The sequence below is a fragment of the Thunnus thynnus genome, chromosome 3 (assembly GCF_963924715.1).
Source record: "Thunnus thynnus chromosome 3, fThuThy2.1, whole genome shotgun sequence".
NCBI classification, from domain to species: Eukaryota; Metazoa; Chordata; class Actinopteri; order Scombriformes; family Scombridae; genus Thunnus; species Thunnus thynnus.
Genome location: NC_089519.1, coordinates 28,328,551 through 28,352,063, shown reverse-complemented (window position 1 = coordinate 28,352,063; position 23,513 = coordinate 28,328,551). Strand labels below are relative to the sequence as shown.

At 39.5% G+C, this 23,513-nt stretch overlaps 2 protein-coding genes and 1 long non-coding RNA gene across 4 annotated transcripts in view; 2 read left to right on the top strand and 1 right to left on the bottom strand.

Annotated features, from left to right (window-relative positions):
- The first annotated feature begins 990 nt into the window (after positions 1 to 990).
- On the top strand, positions 991 to 6,436 carry LOC137180011 (actin-related protein 2/3 complex subunit 1B-B-like). Its single transcript, XM_067585162.1, has 10 exons — positions 991 to 1,154; positions 1,692 to 1,834; positions 2,650 to 2,754; positions 3,516 to 3,738; positions 3,849 to 3,956; positions 4,405 to 4,641; positions 4,744 to 4,819; positions 5,098 to 5,297; positions 5,789 to 5,879; positions 6,008 to 6,436. The coding sequence occupies exons 2-10, from the start codon at positions 1,771 to 1,773 to the stop codon at positions 6,044 to 6,046; spliced, it is 1,143 nt and encodes a 380-aa protein (XP_067441263.1). The 5' UTR covers positions 991 to 1,154; positions 1,692 to 1,770; the 3' UTR covers positions 6,047 to 6,436.
- A 129-nt stretch (positions 6,437 to 6,565) lies between these two features.
- Positions 6,566 to 23,513, top strand: part of LOC137180013 (monocyte to macrophage differentiation factor 2-like) — a 359,049-nt gene continuing 342,101 nt past the window's right edge. Inside the window, exons 1-7 of one of the 2 annotated variants that reach the window (XM_067585165.1) lie at positions 6,566 to 8,792; positions 12,236 to 12,317; positions 12,560 to 12,720; positions 12,971 to 13,045; positions 13,144 to 13,245; positions 17,814 to 17,883; positions 17,988 to 18,986. In XM_067585165.1, coding sequence (XP_067441266.1) covers positions 8,779 to 8,792; positions 12,236 to 12,317; positions 12,560 to 12,720; positions 12,971 to 13,045; positions 13,144 to 13,245; positions 17,814 to 17,883; positions 17,988 to 18,191 — 708 coding nt within the window. In that variant the 5' untranslated portion in view covers positions 6,566 to 8,778 and the 3' untranslated portion in view covers positions 18,192 to 18,986. The remainder of the gene's footprint in view (positions 8,793 to 12,235; positions 12,318 to 12,559; positions 12,721 to 12,970; positions 13,046 to 13,143; positions 13,246 to 17,813; positions 17,884 to 17,987; positions 18,987 to 23,513) is intronic. The other variant, XM_067585166.1, reaches the window with a different exon arrangement.
- LOC137180017 (uncharacterized) lies at positions 9,013 to 23,460 on the bottom strand. Its single transcript, XR_010927903.1, has 2 exons — positions 23,374 to 23,460; positions 9,013 to 9,361 (listed from the first exon to the last, which is right to left on the bottom strand). It is a non-coding gene; the product is annotated as an uncharacterized lncRNA (long non-coding RNA).

Sequence of the window (23,513 nt, the reverse complement as noted above, 5' to 3'; positions counted from 1 at the left end):
ATTTCACAGCGATCCATCCAACGGTTGTGACATATTTCAGTCTGGATGTATGAACATAGCCGCCCTTAAAATCACAACAAAATAAACCGAGTAGCAGAGCAGGTTTACTGTATGTTAAGGGCTACTTTTCCAGTTTTTACAGAAAAAAAAGTGATCCGAGCGTCAATTTTCATCAGTAGATGTTCAAAAACTAAAAGCAAGCAAACCAAAGGGAGGGTGTGACGTTAAATTCAAGCCACTTCAAGTCAATTACAGCTCATTATACAGTAGCTTTCAACTGGAAACTGCTGGTTTTCACTGACTGCCTCTTCTGTAATCTCCCTCTTTACCCCTCCTGGAAATTATGAGTAATGAAGGAAAAACTACACTGGCACAGAACGAAAAGTCTCTAAACTAAGACATCATCCATCACTGATTTCAAACGTGGAGACAAAAAGTGACAGAATGTTTTTTAGGGGGATGATGTCAGACCTTAAAATAAAGAAAAAAATGAGGAAATACATAGTCAACCTTGTTTTCTTTTTGACGCCACCCTTTTCCTCCCCCTTTTTGCAGTTTACTTTTCTTCCCTCCTCCTTTCCTTGTTCCTCTTTCTTTATGCAGAAGTGACCTGTACGTCCCTCCCCCTTCTTTTCCGTGTCTTTCATGCTTCACAAGTTTTTTTTTTTGACTCCCCCTCAGTTCCTCCTTTTTTTTTTTTTTTTTTTTTTTTGAGAACATAGTATTGTGTTCTTGCTCCTCCCTCTCTTCCTAGTTTTACTGAAGCAAAAACTTTACCACCTCTTACTTCTCTGTTTCTGTTGAAAATAAAAAAGTTTGCTCACATTTTAGGTATGTTACACCCATGATCTTTTCCACCTTCAGCATAGGCCTGAGTAAACTTCCTGTATGTCTCTCCTTCAGAGCTTCAGTCAGCCTGCTGTCTCTCTGAGCTTCACTGTACCCTCCTCCACTTCCCCCTCTGACCTCTCCTCCCCTCTCTTCAGTTCAGCTTCTCTCTTCCTGAGCTCACTCTGTCGTTGGCGTTCGCGTTGACTGGCCAGAGTCCGCGAGCTAAACACCCTCTTCTTTATTTGATTCGCCACCTTGCTCTCCCTCTCTCTCTCTCTCTATCTCTCGTCTCTGCAGCTTTTCATCTCTGTCCTGCCCTCAGGGTAAGTAGCCTAGAAATTATTTAACGGTTGACTGAGTATGTTTAGACATGTCAGTAACACATACCCGCACACACACACACACACACATTTTGTAAGTGTAATGCATTTTTCAGGAAAAAGTAGAGGTGAGCAACAGGCGCTTTTACCCACAGAGAGCACAGAAAGGTGGATGTTATTACCTAAGATGTTTTTTCTTTAGTAAAGTAACTGACTGTGATGGAGATGTTTGACTTCATTTCCTGGGTGTGTGTTCCAACTTTAAAGTGTAAAGTTTGTTTTGGGTGGGGGTTTACTCTTGACCTGCATCATTCCTCTCATGCCTTTGCCAGTCTGGATTTCATTAACACAACCTGAGATTAGATCAGTGTGTTTCTCTGTGTGTCAAAAGTCAAGATCAGCTGATGCTTTGCTTCTCAAAGTAACTTAAAGAGTCTGAACAAACTTACAACTGTATTAAAATTAATATTTCAGTGAACTTCATCATTTGTTTGAAACTTTGTCCTTTTAACAAGAATATTGCGACTTCTATATTTCTAGACTCGACTGTTATCTCTCAGCCCACCAGCCACTGGTTCCTCACACCACTTCCTGGTCTGCTTCTAACATCTGATTGGCCATGGCGTACCATAGCTTCCTGCTGGAACCAATTAGCTGCCATGCCTGGAACAAAGATCGAACCCGTGAGTCTGTCCGCTTCCTTTGATTTGTCACTCAGGGCTTATATTTCTGTGACTTTGAGTCATCTCATCCCTAAACTTCGCACAGCTTCAATCACAGACATCATGGAACATCTTGCCTCGACTAGTGTCTGCGCCAAAGAACAAACATTGTAATAGTCGGAGGATTGTGATTGGCTCCCAGGTGGGAGAAGGTATTTCCTGTTTCCTGTAACAGCGAGGGTGGCGTCGGGGGGCCTTTCTGAAAGGCTCTTGTGCTCCGTTAGCTGCAGGAAACTAATGCCATATTTGGCTGTTTTGATCAGCGCTTTGGTTTCTGCGCAAAGCGGATGTAACAGGCGGCTGTGGTAGAGTCATACAGTCAGAGTCTTTACTCAATCTGAAAGCTGGGCACTTTAGTTTTTTCAGCTTGCAGGCTGAACACTCAAAAGAACACAAAAATGCACATTGAAGCACCCACACTGCTGCTCTCAGACAAACACTGCTCCTGACTCATCTGCTGACTAAAACATGTGCAGGGTTTGCTACAACATTATGGGAAGGAAGGTCGCAGTTATCGCACATTGTCTATTTAAAGATACCATGTGTCTGTGTGCTGCCTGCAGGCAGATACTTACTGTATTTCTCTAGTTTTCCCTCTTCTCATGCATGCAGTCAGCTGTTGTGCAGTATGTTTCACTCCACTGATCAGCCTCTCTTAAACTTCTCCGGTTAATCACACTGTACTTTGTCCTCACACTGATGTTTTTAAGTTTCACTCATCTGCATCACACTTTCTGTCGATGGACAGTATTCTGAAAAGTGTTTTTGTGCTCCAGAGATCGCTCTTTGCCCCAACAACCATGAGGTCCACATCTACAAGCAAGATGGGGCCAAGTGGACCAAGATCCATGAGCTGAAGGAGCACAATGGGCAGGTGACAGGTGAGACAGACTCACACACAAACTGTGATTTATCTTCATAGCTTTTATATTAATCTGCTACAAACAAAAACAAGCTGCAAAAACCACAGTTCATATGAAAAGGCCAATTTTGTTTCCCCTTTGATATAATAAGTCTTGTCAAGTGGCAAAAAGTAGAAGAAATTCACCATTTCCAGTGAACAGTAATGCACTTCCTGGCTACAAATATTGCTGAATCTATATGTCTTTTAAAATACCAATTGTCCTGACCAATGGTATCTAATAAACTAAATATAGGATTAATAGGAATAGTACATTTTGGGAAATATGCTACCACCAGAAACTGGTTAGCTTAGCTTAGCATAAAGACTGGAAACAGATTGTCCGAAGATAACCAGCACCTTTGAATCTCAATAATTTTTACATCTATATCTTGTTTATTTAATCCATAACAAAGCGTTAAAACATCACATTGTAGTTGTGTGTTGGGGGATTATGTGTCAGACTGTTTCTTGACCGGGTGTAGTGACTGCATGGAGTCTTGTTTTCACTGGGAGGCTGCCAGACAACCATTAAAAACTACAAATACTGGTATAGGTAGTCATTTTGTCACTTTTGGACAGAACCAGCCTACCTGTCTCCAGTCTGTATGGAGTACATTATACTGAAAAGTGTTGCTAATATTTTGCCCCCCTCATTTATGTTAATGTTATGGCCGGTGAGTGTAAATCATGAAGGGTTTACAGGGATGAAATATTAATAAGAGTCTCTTTCCTCTGCAGGTATTGACTGGGCTCCAGACAGTAACCGTATAGTTACTTGCGGAGCAGACCGTAACGCCTATGTGTGGACCCTAAAAGAGGGTGCGTGGAAACCCACCCTGGTCATCCTCAGGATCAACCGCGCAGCACGCTGTGTGAAATGGTCACCGCGAGAGAACAAGTTTGCTGTAGGCAGCGGCTCTCGCCTCATCTCCATCTGCTACTTTGAGCAGGAAAATGACTGGTGAGGTTTTAGAGCGCAGCTTCCTGTCTCTAATTTACATGAAAAGGCTGCATTTGATTATTATGAGCCACACTTCAAGAGACTCCAGCTTGATGTGTTGTTTTCTACAGGTGGGTGTGCAAGCACATCAAGAAGCCGATCCGCTCCACCATCCTCAGTCTGGACTGGCATCCCAACAACGTCCTGCTGGCTGCTGGATCCTGTGACTTCAAATGCAGGTATCAGTGCATCACACAGGTGTTAATATACTTGTGAGGACCCTCTAATGACTACATCTGCTTCTACTACTGCTACTCCTGTCTACTCTGCACATGTGGCACCCATTACATTTCTTGATGTTTTTCCTTATCTGAATAAAGGCTCTTAGGATAGAGGGTGTCCTGTGGTGCACAGATTCTAACCGTCTGAGAAAATGTGATTTTGTCTTGTATAAATAAACTCAAAATTGACTTAGTCCCCAGTTGTAACTCTAAAAAGTAAACCAAAGCCATTAATCTAATATTTAAGTTTAACCATAACCCTAAACTAGCATCTTGATGAGCAGAGTTCATCATATAGACAACAGAACAGAATAAATGATAAATAAAATTTGGATGATCCTCTTAGTATAGACCACCTTCTCTCTTCCTCGTGTCTTCTTCACATCCCAAACCCTCTCGCCCACAGGGTGTTTTCAGCCTACATAAAGGAGGTGGAGGAGAAGCCCGGCCCTACTCCCTGGGGCAGCAAGATGCCGTTTGGAGAGATGTTGTTTGAGTCCGGAGGGTCCGGAGCTGAGAGCCAGACTTCAGCAGGAGGCGGCGGCTGGGTGCACAGCGTGTGTTTCTCACACTCTGGCAACCGTCTGGCCTGGACTTCCCATGACTCCACCCTGTCTGTCGCAGAGGGCGGCAAGACCGGAACGTAAGAGAGGGCGGGGCAGCTTACCTGTGTGTCTGTGTGTAGTATTTGTGTGTGTGTTAATTGATTTGGTGTGCACTCTAACCTTTGTTATGACTTCCACAGGGTGAGCAGTCTGAGCTCTGAGACACTTCCTCTGCTGTGTGTCACCTTCATTACTGAGAACAGCATAGTAGCAGCTGTGAGTATTCAAAACACATCCGACATTTATTCTGAACACATTCAGCTGTTAATTTTATTTTACTTTATTTACATACATTTTGTGTGCATCTGATTGGCAATATTGATGAACGCAAGGCGACAAGAGAACCAAATGTGAAAAACACGACTTACTGAAGATTCTCAATCACAAACCTATATCTAAGCCTTTATCCAGTCTTTCATCACCCTGTTGATATTATATCCACATATCTTCCAGCTCTAACTGATTGTGTCCTCACATGTTTCGGGTTCCTTCAGGGCCACGACTGTTACCCGATGCTGTTTGTGTACGACGGCGCCAAAGCCAGCTTGACATTTGGTGGCAAGCTGGACGTTCCTAAGCAGGCGGCCCAGAAGGGCATCAGTGCCAGGGAACGTTTCCAGAACCTGGACCGTCGAGCCTCGGAGACCCAGAGCACCGACAAGGACCTGAACACTCTCCACAAGAACAGCATCAGGTACGGAGAGAAAACAGAATACGTGTTTTGATCCCAGCCTGTAGATTTATCTTCAGAACTGTCAAGTTTTTAATTAGTTAGTTAGTTTAATTAGATTTTTAAGTCAAGTGAGATGTATTTTAAGTTTTTAAGGAAATTGTGCAGGAAGTCAAAGTAAGACAGGTTTGTAAAAAAAGCACTGATGAGAAGACTGAGGAGATCATCCATTTGAAATTAAATATTTAAAGAATCTACACTTTAAGATAAGTCGTATATAGTTGTACATCAGTTAGTGAGAGTTGGAGTGAATTATTATTATTTTTTCTTCCTAAAAGTCATTCATCTTTCCGCCTTGAAATATTCAGCTATTTAAAAACTCTGCATCATGACTAGTGATGTTTACCTTACATCATTTCTTATTTGAAGCTATACATCATCGACAGGCTGCTTTTTTTTGCAATATCATATTTTTGTGTTACAAAGAGTTTGAATTGTCTCAAACAATATTTCAGCCAAATCTCAGTGATGGCGGGAGGACGAAACCAGTGCACCAAGTTCTGCACCACCGGCATGGATGGAGGAATGGGCATCTGGGATGTCAAGGTAACACACACTCTCTCACACACACACACACACAGCTGACATTCACACACTGCACATATGGTATCCTGTTGACATGGTGTTTTCACAGATATATTCTTGTTTTTGAATATTTCCCTTTCTTTTTTCAGACTCTGGAGTCTGCTATGAAGAACTTGAAGATAGTCTGAACTGAAGTTTGCAGTTTACCCGACAAAAAGTAAAGTAGCTTCTGGAGATATGAAGAAAACTGCTGCCTTATTACACAAAGCTTCTTGGCCATATTTTAATCAGGTATTTTTTTTATATACAGGTTAAATGATTAGACGTGGGTCAAACAGTGTTTGTAATCCCTCTGAAGCTCTTTGCTGAGCTTTTTAAACTCAACACTGTATACAGAGGGCCTGACCACAGGTTTGCAAATGGTACTTAATGAGTTAGATTAGTATAATCACAAAGAGCTCAGTCTGAGCTGAATGCTTAAAGCAGGTATTTTATATTAGTCACAATGAAGGCTGCAGTACTTGTTAAAGCTTATGCTGGTCATAATATGCATTTAATAAATGATTGCTTTTACAGTATTCAACCATGTCTCGTTCATTACAATAATGTGTTATTTTGGAAATCAGGAGGTTTTAACAACCGGAGCAAATTGAGCTTGATGATTCATTTTTGACCTCGGAAAAAGGACTTGATAAACCATCTCAACTCAAGGTCCACTTACTTGTTTATTCCTGTTCTCCTCTGTGTCAACATATTGCAACAACATCAGGAAAAAGTCCTAGAGGTGCTCAGAATCATGGAGAGTTCCCTGGCAAATGAGCAAACGTTATATAGTGGTCGAAAGCTCCAGAAGAAGTGAGTGAGTGACCTTGAGTTGAGATTCTTTGGTCAAGTTAAGGAAAAATACACATTCTGTAATTACCCCCCAAAAAACACAGTAGGTTTTGAAGGCTAAATTTTGAGTAACAAAATATGATAAAGGAATTTAGTATTTTTCTTGACAGGATGGAGACTTTGAAACAGCACTTGGAGCATCATGTGGGAAGATAAAATGTACAAAGTAGGAGTGAAAAACATTGTGCTCAACCAAAAGCAGTGTGAGTATCCAAAGTCAAAGTCCAAAGCAAAAAAGGGGTTCGCACACATAAATTAGATGTTTTCTTTTTATTTCGTTTAAATTTTCCAATACAAGCGCGGGGGGAAAAATACTCAGATGTTTCAGCTGCTCCTTCTTCAGTGTGAAGTCAAACTAAAATTTACAGAAAATATAGTCAAACAGTTGAATGAATTCATATTATGAGAAAAAACTCTAGAGTTGACACTATTTATCGATTCTATTTAATCTATTTTATATTCAACTAATTGTTTAAAGTCCCCCTCCACTCAAATACATGTTGTTTTTTATTGTTCCTACAGTCGAATGTTTCAGCTTCACTGTGCAGAATGATGTTTGTGCAGTATTTGACACTAGAAGAGTGTTTTCACATTCATCTGCTGAAAGTAAAAATTTTGTCTGTGCTAATTGAAAATCAGATTTTAAGAAGCCTATGATCATGATTTATGACATCACAACTAGTTCCTGGTCCAATATTCAACTTATACAAGTGTGATGTGGGAACTGGAAGCCTCCAGTGAATAAACACTGAGAATAAACTTTACAGTGAAGTAGGAGACATCTTGCGTCCAGCAGTTAAAATTCTGTAACGAAATATATTTGCATATTCATAAATTCTGGAATATTTAATGAGGGAGAAAGAGGAGATGTAATTTTAAGGATTTTAACAAGATAATTGAACTTTTTTTGTGGAAAAACTATATCATACACAAATTATTATTCATACATCTTAAAACATTTTAAGTAATCTATCAAGTAAAAAGTTCAACGTTTTTTTTCTGGATCCAGCTTCACAAAAGGGAAAATTTGCTTCTTTTGTGTGTAACTTGGATATATTTAGGTTATGGACTGTTGGTTTGACAAAACAAATAATTAAAAGACTTTGGGCTCTGGGAAACTGTGTTGGGCATTTTCACAATTTTCTTTAATCATACGAATATTCAATGGAATAGACTAATATGATAATAATCATTAGTTGCAGCCTTAAATATTTCACAGGCTATTTTTGGTGGTTTATTAAATATTTCTTGGGCAGGTGAGGTTGCACTGTGGGGACCTGGACTCCTGGCTTCAGTATTATAAAAATCCTCGACACGGCACTGCATCCAGATCTCTGCAAACAAGTGTGAGCTGGACTGTGGGGAGTTAAAAAAAATTTTTTTGAGAAGGATTCATGTCATTAGAGCCCATCTGAGCAGGGACTTCTGCTCCTTAAATCATGTTTCTTTACAGCTGGACATAATAATAAAACACAACCATCATTATTTTATCAACCAGCCTCCAACTCAACGCCTGCATCTCCACCTAGAGGTAGAAGCAGGAAGTGCATGCAGAGACACAAATCTGCACAAATATCCTCAGCCGTGAATCCGTCCCTCAGAAAATGATGTGGCAGCCGACAGTGATGAAAAACAGCCCTCCTCGCCGAGTCGTGATGAGGTGAAACGGCGGCAGGAGCTCCAGCAGAGAAAGACCACCTCCACCTTTGCAAAAAAAAAAAAGAAAAAAAAAAAAAAAACCTCGGCTGGTTCCTCAGAGACCATCACCGACGCCCACACTTCCGGACTCGGTCCTCTGGAGGCAGCTGGGTCGGGATGCATCCGTCTCCCTGGTGCTGCTTGAGATGAAGACGACGACGTCTTCCCGGTAAAACGGCGACGCTCGTTACGTTACATTAAAGCTGCCCGTTACAATCTGAGCAGGACCGATCAAACCGCGGCGGTTATTCGCTCAACACTCAAAAGGGGATTCAGGCTTTAGCCATACTGTCTGTCTGCTGTCAACTGTTGCTTATTTCCACTGTAAATGAATCTTGTAAGGTAGGTGACATCATTTTGTGTCTCCATAATTATAATTATTACTAAATCAATTAGAAATATTAATCATATTGCAGCTTGATAATGATGTTAATGATGATGATGAGGAGGAGGAGGAGGAGGAGGATGCTGAGGAGGATGCTGAGAGGGTTTGGGTTTAAAAAAAAAAAAAAAAAGTCAACATTTTATATTTCAACATATCTTATAACTGATGATGTAATAATCTTGTAGCCAAGGGTTTATTTGCTTGACAAGCATCATTAAGAGCAACACACACACACACACACACATACACACACACACACACACACACACACACACACACACACTCCTGCCACTTCCCTCCTCATCCTCTTGCTCTCTCTTCTGCCTTTTCTTTCAGTGCATGTAGTCATTTCTGAGACACAGTAGGCCACACAACACAAACACACAAACACACACACACACACACACACACACACTCCTTGTCCTGGTCCTCTCGTCCGACTCACTGTATAATATCTGGACTTTCACATGGGAGCCCTGGGTCCGGGTCCAGGCTGTCATTGCGGTTTCAGATGGGTTGTAGCCTCCTGTAGGAAGAAGTCAAAAGAGCTGAAAATACAGTCATCGTCAGTTAATCTGCTGATTGCTTTCTCCGTTAATCTATCATTTGGTCTGTGAAATATCAGAAAATAGTACATAATGTCCAGTATAACTTCCTAGCGAGCAGGTTGACACCTTTAAGTTTTTGACCAACAGTCCAAAAGCCAAAGATATTCAATTTTCAATGATGTAAAACAGAGAAAAGCAGCAAATTTTCACATTGGAGAGGCTTAAATTGACTGAAACGACTGAAATGTCTGTCAGTCGACTAATCGACCGTACTGCTTGAGACTTTTTAATTCTAAATATTTTCTGCTGGCCACAAGCAGCTGACATGCATCTGATATGGAAAAGCATTTCATGTGTGGAAACTGTGGGTTGAATGTGTTGTCATACTAGAGACTGAGGCTTTAGGCAAATGATCATATTACAGCTGAATATGATATCAGTTGTCCTGCATGAGTACACAGCTTCTGTATGTTTCGCTATTTTAAGAAGGAGGAGGTGGTTCATCATTTATCTGAAAAATATGAAAATTCTGATTAACAATCATCTTTTTGACTGCCCTCTTATGTCACACTCAAACATGCATTGAAGTTTAATGGAGTATAGTGCTGCAACTAACAATTATTTTCTTTATCAAGGATTTTTTCTTTGATTAATTGATTCATTCTTTAGTCTACAAAACGTCACATAGTGAAAAATGCACGAGCAGACGTCCCCACATTGCTTGTTGGGTTTGACCAACAGTCTAAAACCCAAATATATTTAATTTACATTGACACGACAAAGAGGAGATCAGCAAATCCTCACATTTGAGGAGCTGCAACCAGAGAATTTTTGGCATTTTTGTTGTAAAATGACTTGAACAATTTACAAATTATCAAAATTGTGGCTAATTATTTTTTTGTCACTTGACTTTTAAATTAACTGACTAAATACTCAAATACTTTGAGGTTTCTTTTTACATTTGACTTCCTTTTATCACCTTATGTTCTTACACATAAAGCAGGCTGTTGTACTAAATGTTCACCATTAACTCGACTGGGTTTTGTGGTCTTCGCGGTTCAATATGATGACTGAAGCTGAGATCGTTTCTTCTGTCCATCCTTGTGTTGCATGAGAAGAGTTATCATGATGTTTCCGCAACTCTGCTCCTCTCTGTCCAGTTAGTGTGTTTCTCTGCCTGGCCTCTGGCCTGGTAATTATCAGCCAGCTTGATAAAGTCATTAATGACCCGGCCAAGCCTGCTGGGCCTGGCACTGACACACATACACACCAAAGATAGAGTCAATCAGACAGCGTGAGGCCAGTGTTGGACGTAGGGTGAGGAAGCCTTTTATTTGGGACAGGACGGTGTGTTTCTGGGCCGGGTCAGCTAGTTAGTATTAATAGCTCTGAATGAGTGTCACTCTAAAAACAGCTGCTTAAGGAGAGGGAACACAATGTAGGAGAGAGAGAGGAAAGAAAGGATGCGCCATATTTGTCATGATCTCTTTCCCGTGATTCTTATTACGTGAGGTAGATTTTATACTTCAGTTCTTTCTCCTGTATGTATGTTTACATAAATCAGCATATTTTTTAATTTCCAAAACATCAACAAGGTTTGAAATAGACACGTAGGAGGAAAACATCGTGTTCCATCATCGACAACTTGAAGGGTTAAATCACTCCGCTTAGACCGTTGAATATTGTGTTTAAGAAATGCTTTAGGCAGAGTTTTCTCTCGTTCCCTAATGAGATGGCACATAAACACACAGTAAATTGATGTATGTATCTATAAATGATGCTTGTAGGTGTTTAGGTGTGATTTTTAAATTGAATGGTATCTCTCTGACGGCAGTGCCTCTCTCATTTTGAGTCCCACAAATCTTAGAACAATGTGTGTGTGTGTGTGTGTGTGTGTGTGTGAAAGAGACATCGCTAAATCTAGGTCTCTTATGAAATCTGGCTCTGCAAGATGCAGCACAAAAAAACAGGGAGGGGTTGTGGTTTGTGAGTGTCTATGTGCGTGCGTCTGTGCGCGTGTGTCCATGTTTGTGTGTCCGCGTGGACGTCTTTGTCCGTTTTGCCTTCCTGCTTGTTAATTTAATCATCGGGAAGCAGAGAGGAGACAGAGGCCGGGTAACAGAAGGGGAAGACTGAAGAGATGAGCAAAGAAAGATGAAAGAAACGAGGAGTTTTCTGGTGTGGAAAAAAAAAAAAAGACAATCCCTGCTCGGTGGTTTCCATGACAACAGTGACATCACTGATGGAGTGCTACCTCCGTAGCTGCTCTGTGTTTGTTTGGGTTTCTGCGCAAAGTGTTCGTGTTCAAAGGAAAAGATCTGAGTTTATATACACACAGTTGTTTTTTTTCTGCGTGTGTGCTGGCATATCTCTGCATGTGAATTCTTCATGAAAGACATCATCATGACAAACCTCTGGTTCAGTCAGTCCGTGGTTACCCGCTGTTGCCAAGCAACAGCAGTCATGGCAACAAGTTGAAGCATAATCTAGCGTTGCTAAGCAGAAGGACAGGGTGGGGTGAAATTTTATGAGCATCATTGAGAAACCTTTCAATAGAAATATTAAAGATGTTTCAAATGTTTTAAGGACAATAAGAAGAAGAAAAAATGAAAATAGATTATAAATTGAACAAAAACTTCATGTGAAGCACAACATAAATACTGTATTTAAAGACAGAAATCAATAACGTTGCTGTAAATGTTTTTTTTCCCATCATAATTTTCATTTTTAAAATTTCTTCTAGTGTGTTCAGTATGTCATTGTTACATGTCTCAGTCCAGATTTTTTGTTCAAATCTTAAAGATGGTATCGAATATACGCTACATAATCTGTTGAAATGTGATCATTTTCAGGTTTATGAACAACCGTGTTCCTCCTAACAAGAGATACCAGCCTACAGAGTATGAGCATGCTGCCAACTGTGCCACGCATGCGGTAAATGCACACACACACACACACACACACACACACACACACACACAGATGATATAACTTGACACTACACACACACAGACCACACAAAGTGATCAGTGAAAACAGGAACACTTCCAGTATCATTACATAACTGGATTTAAAAAAAAAAAAAAAACTACACCCACATCATGCACAATATTTCATTTTGTGCTGCATGTTTGTATCTGAATCTCATGTTTCATTGATGTTATGAATTTGTTTAGTTATGGATAATCCCCAGCCTACTGGGCAGCTCAGTGTTACACTTCCAGTCGGAGGACCGATGGGAGCGAGTGTCTGCCTGGGTGTACGGGGCGGGGCTCAGCTCGCTCTTCATCATCTCCACCCTGTTTCACACTGTGGCCTGGAAGAAGAGCCACTTGCGGTACACACACACACACACACACACAAAAACACATATGCTTACATTTTGATACAATATTTGGACTGCACTGTAATATTGCAGATGAGGTTAAAAGACGTGCAGAATAGTTTTTGGACAATATGCGTCCTTTTCTGGAACAAATGTATATCCCAACATCCCACATTTGTTATTGAGATCTGAAATGCACTCATGCTACATGTATAAACAGTGTTACTCAGTTGTCACGAGGCTGTTTGGTCTCTCCCCTCAGGTCTGTGGAGCACTGTTTCCACATGTGTGACAGGATGGTGATCTATTTCTTCATTGCTGCCTCCTACGCCCCTTGGTAAACAAACTAGCCTGCTAAGTGTGTGTGTGTGTGTATATATACGTGGGGACTGTGTTTATATTTGTAGTCATGTCTTCCTGTTCATGTGTCATCAGGCTAAACCTGCGGGAGCTGGGTCCCTGGGCGTGCCACATGCGCTGGTTGGTGTGGGTCATGGCTTCTTTTGGAACCACCTACGTCTTCTTCTTCCATGAGAGGTCAGTTTGCACATTCGTACATTCACTTTGATTAGTGTCAGACTGTCTCTTTATTTATACATCTAATCAATATTCCTCTTGTGACACAATAATCTCAAATCAAAGGTCCAGTTACTAGCTGTTCTGAGGTGTCAACCACATCTCATGGTCTTTATCAGAGAATGGAGTTTTCTTAGGCGTCATCACATGACCAAAGTGTAGGGATGCACCATTCCAAGTTTCCCCCCCCCATACCGATTCCAAAATGTGAAATCTGTAAACCTCTATGCGTGTAACTGATTGAGATGTGTGTAAAGTAATGAGAGGCTGTTTGAGCTGTTTTCAGTTTCAAAATATTAAAGAAATATCAGCGGTTGCTTCACACACACATCAGCTTATAGCAGCAAATAAACAGAATAATGTTTTTGATGTGGATCAGTGATGTTTGGACCTGATTCATTTAATTAAGTTCAGTATCCGTGCTACGAAAGGCCCCGAATATTCTCCACACAAGTATGCAAAGTTCTACAGTTTGTCACCTGAAAATTCTTGACGCAACGGAAAGAGCAAGCTGCAGTAGACTATGAAATAACAAAAACAAGCTGACCTGTTTGGGTTCACTTCCACTCATAACAATCATGCTGACCAGTTTGACAAACCTCTAACTAAACTTTGTCATGTCTTCATTCAGACAGAAATTCTCCATCCCTCCACAAATCAAAGGTTGCACATCAGATTGTCAGGACAGAGCACCGCAGCGCTCTCCAAGGTGCTGATGCTGCGGTTGGGACTGGTTAGGGTGCTATACTGGTTCTGTCTCTCTCTCCCCCCGGCCGCTAGTGGGAGGGTTGCTGCCAGCTGAAACATCCAGGCAATAACTTCCCCGGTATAATCAAAAACTTCTCCTGTTTCCTAACATATAAATATACCTCCTGTTAGTGATTCCTGGTTGATGAGTCTTGAGTTTGCCTTTCATATGTGCTTATTACCAGGAAGAGTTATCTCAGTTCTTTTTGTTGTTATCAGCATTGTAGATTGACTGTCTTTAAGTGAGACTAGGTACATATCCCTGTTGGCTGTAGTGTTTTTTGTTTTGCCAAGACAATGAGCACCTTAACGCTGCTTCAGTCTTCTGTGCTGTAAGTACAGCAGTACACATTCCTCAACAGACACCATGTTTGATCACGACTGTGGTCAGAGAAACACTCCGATTATATTATTACAATTATTATTACAATACAGGCTATTGCCTCCTTGAGGACAGAGATTGATCACCTTCACCATACTTTCATGGAGCATGTTTATGGCTTAAGTGTCAAATGTTGGTAGTTTTAAAATTAACTGCCACTTAAAACATAAAAGATCAGTGTGAGGACCCTCCTACACAGACCATAACATCTTATCAGTGAAGAGGAGGACAGAGAGAGGAAGGTGTAGCATCCCACTCAGATTTAAGACCTGGACGGACACCAACTGGGACTCCCTCATGTTTATTTGTTTATTTAAAGGATCCCCATTAGCTGATGCTATGGCAACCAGCTAATCTGTCTGTGGTCCACACCTGACATACTGTACATAACACATTATATGATTAACATTAAGTTGCATTAATATACATTAAATTACCTCTATATACATTAATATAAAAAATACAAACTTTACATTGATATTAAATCAATTAATGTAAAATTTAAAGCCAGTAACACTGAACATACATTTAGATAGAATACTAATTAATTATACAACTCATATGAAGCAGAACACAAATATTGAAAACTAGTACAGCGTTATACCTCCTACTATTCAATCTGTCATCTGCATGCCAGTAGATGCTTCTGCATATTCTTTTTAAAGGATGATTTAATTTTTATTACGTGGATATTAAGGGGTAAATTATTCCAGTTTGTTATGGCTCCCTGAATGACAGTTTTAGGCCCACTGAAAGGTAACTTATTATCCTTTAGCAATTGAATGATTTTTTCCTCCTTCCACAGTCTAGGATACTCTCCACATAGCAGACATCTGTTCAAAATGTGACTGAAGGGACCCGAAATTAAATCAGCTGCGATGTTTAGCACCTTGCTGTCAAGATTGTCTGTGCCTGCGCTGCCATATTCAAGAAGAGTCCTCAGCAATATCTTAACATCTCTAGCCTCTACACAGTTGAATTGAAACATACAACTTTTTACCATCCATTATTTCATTACTTATCAGTTCACAGTGGTTAGAATCAGTACCACCTAGGCTCTGCCTCAGATGGTTCACCTTATTGATAAAGAAGTCATTAAAATAGTTAGTGATATGTTGGGACCATCTGATTTAACAAAAGAGGAACATGCATTTTTCTTCCTTCCCATGATTTTCTTAATTTGATTCTTAAGTTTTTTACCCTCATGTTTAATACTGTTAATTCTTCGCCTATAATATTCTTTCTTTGTTCGATTATGTCACTTGGTTTCTCAGTTTACAGTATTTTAATCTGTCCTCCAACAATTTAGTTTCATCTCTCTGTTTCATTAAATTCTTTAGAGGTAAATAAATTAATTGGGCTCTTTTAGTTTTAGCTGTGAACTTTTACATAGGTGCAAGTCTTTTAACAGCTTCCATAAATATATTCATGAAAACAGTTAAAGAAACCTCTGGGTTGTCAGCAGTGTACCCATCATTCCAATCAACATTTCTAACATCCTCCACACAGTGATTTTTAGCAAATCTTTTGTATGACCGTCTATATATGACTTTGGCTCTTGCTTTAGGAGTTTTAGCCTTTCTACTGATAGCAACCATACTGGTACAGAGACTGTATTTGAGCATAGTTCAGGGACATTATTATATACATGATCGATACATGTAGAGGAAGTGTGGTCTGCTTGATTAGTGAAATCTCTTGTTGGCAAGGAAACAATTTGTGATAAATTACAAGCACTAATTAACGATATTACTTCCTCGGGCAGTTACTAGCTATCCAGTCTATATTCATATCTCCAAGCAAATATATTTCATTGTTCACATCAGAGACTCTGTCAATCACTTCACATAATTGAGTGAGATAGTCAGCATCAGCATCAGGAGTTCTGTAGCAGCAGTCCACCACTATTAGTTTCAGGTGGGGTAGATGTACCTGAACCCACAATCCTTCTTCATCATTCAGAATGAAATCATAACGTAGTTTAACAGGAAGATGGCTTTGTACAAAAATTGCTACCTCCCTACCATGTATATTTCTATCCCTCCTAAAGAGGGAGAAACCATAAACCAATAACTTGGAGTTCTGAATAGATGAATAAATGAGTCTCAGATACAACCAATATATGAATAGAATTAGCAAGCACCAGATTATTCAAGTCATGTTTGTTGTTCTTTATGCTGCAGATGTTCACATGTGCAATTACCAAGACTTTGTTTGGGAGCTTTAAAGGGCTCAGTGTCATTATTTGGGAGGACAAGCTGCCTTGGTCATAAAGTCAGATGTGTAGTTCAGGATTTTTTTCTGGGTTTGATGATCAGCTTGTTATACCTCAGCACTGCAGAACCAACCCTCGGCCAGGCGGCACACAGCTCAGGTATCAACTCCTTCCTTTTCTTCTTGATAAGGTCAGATTAGATTGATGTAAATCCATGTTATTTTAACTTTCTTGGCCTGTGATTGTATCATCTTCTTGTCCTTTTAGTGCAAGAGTTTTACTATGATCTGTCTCGGCCTACTTTCATCAAACTTCCCTACTCTATGGGCCCGTTCTATTTCAATATCCTTCACATTCAGGCCCAATTTCTTTCATAGTATTTCTTATACTTTCATCTCTGACATTTCCCAGTTTTCACCTTTTTCCTCAGGGACACCGTTAATAATGATGCTGCTCCTCCGTGATTGATTTTCCAAATACTGTAGTCCATATTTTTCTCAATCCCATCAAGGGTCTCAAGGGACAGATTTTGCCAGGTCCTCCTCCAGTTGTTTCAGTTGTTTTCCATTCTCACATAGCATTTTGTCCTGACTCTCCAATTTCCATAAGTAAACTCTAGACTAGTCTTGAGTTCCTGTATCTCTTTAAATGCACTGTCCACTCTCTTATGCACACCATCTGAGATCATTTCAACACAAGATTTAAAGTTCTTACTCTCTGTAAAAGTCCTTTTGTTGCTCCATCATGGATTGAAGAATAGCCATTGTCACAAGATCTTCCTCTGGATATTTCTGTACTTTGGGTGGCATGTTGTCAAAAACACACAGATGCACTACAGTCAATGACTTGAGTTTCTGACTCAGAGGAGTAGGCTTCAATTCCAAAAATCTGTTCAAAACCACCTTGGAGATGAAAACTGGGCTGGTGTGTCACATCACATGCAACAGTTGTGGGGACACTACAACCCTGGACAAGAGACTCAATAGACACCAGAAACAGACAACATCAGCTGTCTATTAACATAAGACCATATTAAAACAGAGACAGGCGTGGCGATCCAACTCTAAAGACCTGAGGTCCACACACAGGTCATGTGATGCCAACTAAGCCGTTTCCATTCGCTGATACAGACTATGATGGTAGACACGGTCAAACATGAACTTGAAATATTCCACTCTGTCACAGGTATAAGCTCATGGAGTTGATCTGCTACACAGTGATGGGGGTTTTTCCTGCCTTGGTCATCCTCTCAATGGTGAGCCCACTCATTTAGTCTCACCTTTGTTCTCTGTATTTTTGCCATTAATAACCTGTAATGTCTTTAACACTTAACAAACTGTCATTTCTACTTCTTCCCAGCCGGAGCAGTCGGGGCTGTGTGAGCTGCTGTTGGGCGGAGCCTGCTACTGTCTGGGGATGGTCTTCTTTAAAAGTGATGGCATCGTCCCATTTGCTCATGCCATTTGGCACCTGTTTGTAGCTATGGGAGCAGCCATACACTACTACGCCATCTGGAAATACCTCTATGCCCAGCCATCCAATCAGGTCCAGACGTCCAGATGACATCAGCGCTAACCTCACAGGAAGTAGCTCCTGTGTTTGAGCGACCTCAAGGAGATGAAATGAGCTGTGTCCCAATTCAGTGGCCACCTCCTCCTAGTGGGCTGGACCTGCGTCTCCTCCTCGAAAATGAGACGGTGTATCCTCACAGAGACCAAAACTGATGGTGCATTTAGGTGATCCTCGTCATTTCGTAAAGGCAGACTTCAAGCTAAATGCTGACTTCAGCATGTTAACATGTCACAATGACAATGCTAACATGCTGATGTTTAGCAGGTGTAATGTTTATCATGTTCACCAACTTAGTTTGGCGTGTCAGCGTGCTAACATTTGCTAACATTAGCACTAAACACAAAGAACAGCTGAGGCTGATGTCATTAGTTTTGCAGGTATTTAGTTATAAACCAAAGTACACACACACATTAAAATGACCTGATTATGGCGCTAGATGAAAACTTAAGGGATTCAAAGTTCCATTTCATCCTGAGGGCGACATTAATGTCTGTACATTGTTTTATGGCAATTGATCCAATAGTTGTGGGAACATTTCATTTAAAACCACAACCTCATGGTGGCACTAGAGGAAAAGTTAGGGGATCACCAAAGTCAGAAGGAAACCATGAATGTCTCCACAAAATTTTGTACCAATCCATCTTTTGAGATATTTCACAGGATAAGTTAAAACTTTGACCTGTTGGTGGTTCTACATGAAAGGTTGGGTGATCACCAAAGTAATTTTTATCATCCTCCGTGCACCATGAATGTCTGTACCAAATTTCATGGCAATCCATCCAATAGGTGTTGGACCAACCAACCGACTGACATCACAGCGCTTGCGTGACTAAAGAACCACTGGTCAAACTCAGGCAAATTTAATGATACTTGAGTTTGCAGTACCAGTTTGATGCGTCATCTATCCTGACTTTACGAGTTGACGGGGACATTTGAAAGCACCATGAGGAAATTTACCGGCATGCAATGGATTGTAGGATACTGAGCGCCACAAAGCATACACAAGTTGACTTTTCCAAATTGTGTCAAAAAAGAGGACTGCATTTGGAGATTGCGTTGAGAGCCTTTCAGCCTGTTGTGATTAACCTTTACTTCAAAGGAGGCAAAATAAGAATTGGGACACAGCTTTTGTTTTTGTTTTAACCAGTTAAGTTTATTTCTATCTCAAATTATTTTAGCAGGATTTTAGGTTTTCTTTTAAATGATCAGGGGTTAACTATTCTCAACTATTCTTGGAGATTTCTCTCTACGTGGTGCACGTCCAGATTCAGTGTTCAGGAGCTGAATTGAGGGCATTGTCTTAGTGTCAAGGAAGACAATGTTTACAATTAGCTGACTTGACTATCATAATTAGTTTTAGCACATTATTTAAAGTATTATTATCATCATTATCAGAAGGTGGTGTTTAGATTTGAATATATTTAAGAGGTTGCAACATCAGTAATTTACTATTTCAATTCAGAGTGCTATAGTATTATTACTGTTATTGTTATTAGTTGTGCTATCTACACTGTATGGTTTAACAACAGTTGCTTCAGTCAGTGATTTACTGTGATTTCTGAATCAAGCATGACTGTAGAATGATGTTTTTTATGTTGAACTTACAGATATTCATGGTTCTAGTCTTGAAGACTTAACCTGTGTGCTTCCACCTTTAGTACACTCTACACAGTAGATTATCAAGCATAAATACTGAATTCTAATAGTTTACTGTTGTTGACTAGGTTTAGTAAGTGAAAATGTCATCAGTACGATTTATACGGTATATATTTCAATGACGTATAGTATATGTTGACTTCATCTATATTTTCTTCTAATGTACTCATAGTGTTAGCTGAAACCCATCATCATTTCAATCCTAAATGAATGGGATCCATTTGATAGTTTGTCAAAGCTACATGGTTGAACCTCAGAGGGGAAAACCACTGTCTGATTCAGCACTGCCAGAAGACTGATTTACTGCCGCAACTGATAGCACACTACTACCATATACGTCTCACACTTTAAAGGAAACTGAAGCTATAGTATTGTTGAACAATCTGGCCCAATATTAAGGCATCTCAGGTGCGTGTGTGTGTGCGTGCTTGTGCGTGTGTTTGTATCCTATACTATCTCCCATGAATCCAAAGCCTTTAATCGGCTGAGTCTATGTTTACACGTGAACGCATGTACCTTGAACACATAAAAAATATATTTGAAATATGTATGTATGTATGTACTCAATGTGTCAAACTGTATGTGGTGGCACACGGTGTATTGGACAAGCTTATATAGTATGATAAATGTGGCTAGTTGACCTAAAGGTCAAACTGTCTAGTATCCATAGGTGTAAAACTCCAGTTCGACATCTTTTCACTGCTGTATGTCTCTCAGGATTTGGATCATTTGGGCTTAAAAGCCTGTGAAGCCACATTCAAGGACCACTAAAAGCTTCTTGGGTTGTTCGAGAGCTGTCTGCAGCAAACGAAAATGATCAAATAGCTGTGAAGCTGCTTTCTTTAATGCTGGCACCAATCCATAGAGCTTCACTTACTTACTCACATTCCCAAGTAGGGCAGCAGTAGTAAAGGTTTTCTGAAAGCTTTACATATGAGTAACATTAATTAAATACCCAAACAGGAAAAAAGCTTTAAGGCAGAAATTAATGATATTATAGCAGCAGTTGTGTTTATCAATAAGATCAAACTATGGCTTTTTTTTTGCTGAAAATCCTTTAAATTTGCATCTGGATCTGCATCAAAATACACTGTGATAGACAACTGTGGGATACATGTGGCAGATTTTCTTTTTTGTTCAAGTATGTGCAGCAGTGCATGAGAAAATGGGGATGGGAAAAATTTGCCTTATCTCGCAATGTTTTAGTTTAATTTAATTTAGAGGTAATTCTAAAAATGACCACAATTGGATTTGGCTCAGCACCAAAAACAAATTACCTGTTGCTTAGCTCTTGGCTTATCTTTACACTTTTTAACCTGCCAAGCAGCAGACAAACAAGCAAACAGCGAACCAGGCAAAAAATAGGACAGAAAACATAATCTCATTGAAACAGGTAACAGATAATCAAATCTGTACATTTTAAACAAAAGAGCAGCTGTGTAGTAACTGTCCATGAACAGGTCTCGTGGTGTCAAATATACTTTAATTCCAAAACTTAATTATGTTCATTTCTTAATAGCTAAAAATGTTTGCAGTTACAACTTGCCAACCAGGGTATGAATGCAGCATTATACTGTAGACTCCAAAAAGAAAATCAGCTAATGACAGAAAATACCAAAATTCAACCAAATTCATTTAATACATTTTGAGATAACTTGCAAACAAACACACCAGGGTGAAAACATCAAATCCTTCCAACCAAAATTTGTACTTCTTATCCTTATTTTCTGTGAAGTTTTTTTTAGTAAGTTATGGAGATTTAATTTAATTTCAGAGCAAATTTTATGTCACTACTGACTGGGAATTGCATTTGTCTCACTGTGGATATCTCAGACTGGAATGAAACTCTTCAACTATATTCTCACATTCCAGATTGCTCCATAGTATTTGTACTTTCAGTGTTTACTTGAGCCTCTGGGACACACCAAATGATTGAGCGTTTACTGTTTTGGAGCACTCGGGAGGTTATATCATAGCCAGTATTTTGACTAGTTCCACAGGCAGGTTTGGTGACACTGACATGAAGTATTTGAGGATTCGACGTGTGTCTGTCTTGTCTTGGTTATAATATTTGTCTCATTCAGACATACAGTGCCCACCTGACTTTGTATAGAGCTCTGTGGTTTTATAAACTTTCCATGAAGCCTTCATGGACCCTCTGTACATTGTTTAAAGACGCTCTGTGATTGTGGAGCTGCTTACTTTGTTCTCAGTGCTGCTGGTGTTTTCTTTCTGGTCCTACAAGATTGATTATATTATCCCATATTGTTTCTCTCTCTTTCTCGAGTTTTCATATTGGTTATTGTGTCGGTGGTGCTTTTGTGCTGTGATAAGCCTATATGATGCCAACAATGCTTTTATCTTTTCTATTTCTCTTGTAATAAAAAAAAAGCTTTTTCATGCAGTATATTCCTGGACTCAACATTTTGTAATGTCTTATCTCTTTGAAAAAACAACCTTTTCTCTGCAGGTTGCTCTCACAAGTAAAACTGCTGCAGCTTTTTGCCAACAAGTTGTCATCATACAATGAAATATAGAGATAATATATTTGAAATATTGCCATTTAGGACACTGTACATCCATTTGTATTTGCACCATTGAAAGCATGATCAGGGGATGTATCCAAACAATCATTTGGCTGAATATTTTTATGTTTTTCAGCCTATTTACCCAAACTTTCATGTCATGCAGAAGGGCTGTATTTGATAAGTTTTGGAATCGCATACCTCATATTTCAAAGGATGTTAGTGGCTGTAACAAAGCAAAACACATTATGGTTATTATTGTAAAACAGTGTGTGCAGTTCCAAGGTAAAGATGTTTTTTTAACCTTAGATATGGTCTACATCCCAAATTACTATGGAGATCCAAAGTATTCAACATAAAACAAACAGATGAGGCATATGAAATAATCATGTGAATAAATACAGACAACATATAAAACCATAAAATTGTGAAATAACCCAATACATTTTAAAACTCAGGTCATTATTATGAAATATTATTTCAGCCAGTTTATTTATTGCAGGTCATTTTTATTTCATTTTAGCATTTTGTATTTCTTTTTCCATGGTCAGATTTTCCAGAGTCAGCTGAATGAGTGAACACAATCTCATAAATGATGAGTGACATATGAAATGATAAAACTAGTGTTTTTTGTTTTTGTTTTTTTTATTGAACATTTCGTACAGTTTTATTTTTCATTTTATCATCTTTTGAATATGTTAAAATATGAAAAACCAGTATTGAAACATTAAGAAAAGAAAACACAAAAATCAAACTAGACAACATCAGACTGTACGAGGGAGATGTAAACTTAAATATGTTTTGGTGTTTGTTTAATAAAAACAAACTTTTGGACTCTTGGAATAAATGAAAATGACATTATGACATTATATCGACCTTAGTTTTAAATAATTATTGGATTATTTAACTATTTCATGGTTGCTTTAAATATTTTATATTCATTCATATTGAACATTTTGGATCTCCATACAGCCTCCGTGTTGTGCTCTTACCTCTGGTGTCCGCCAGGCGGAGTCGTCTCCCTCCGTGCACTCGGGCGCCAGAGCAGGTGCGCCTGAGCCGAACCAAGCCGAGGTGAGACAGCGCGAAGAGCTCGGGTGTTTCCGTCACGGCTCGGCAGTGAACCGCTGTG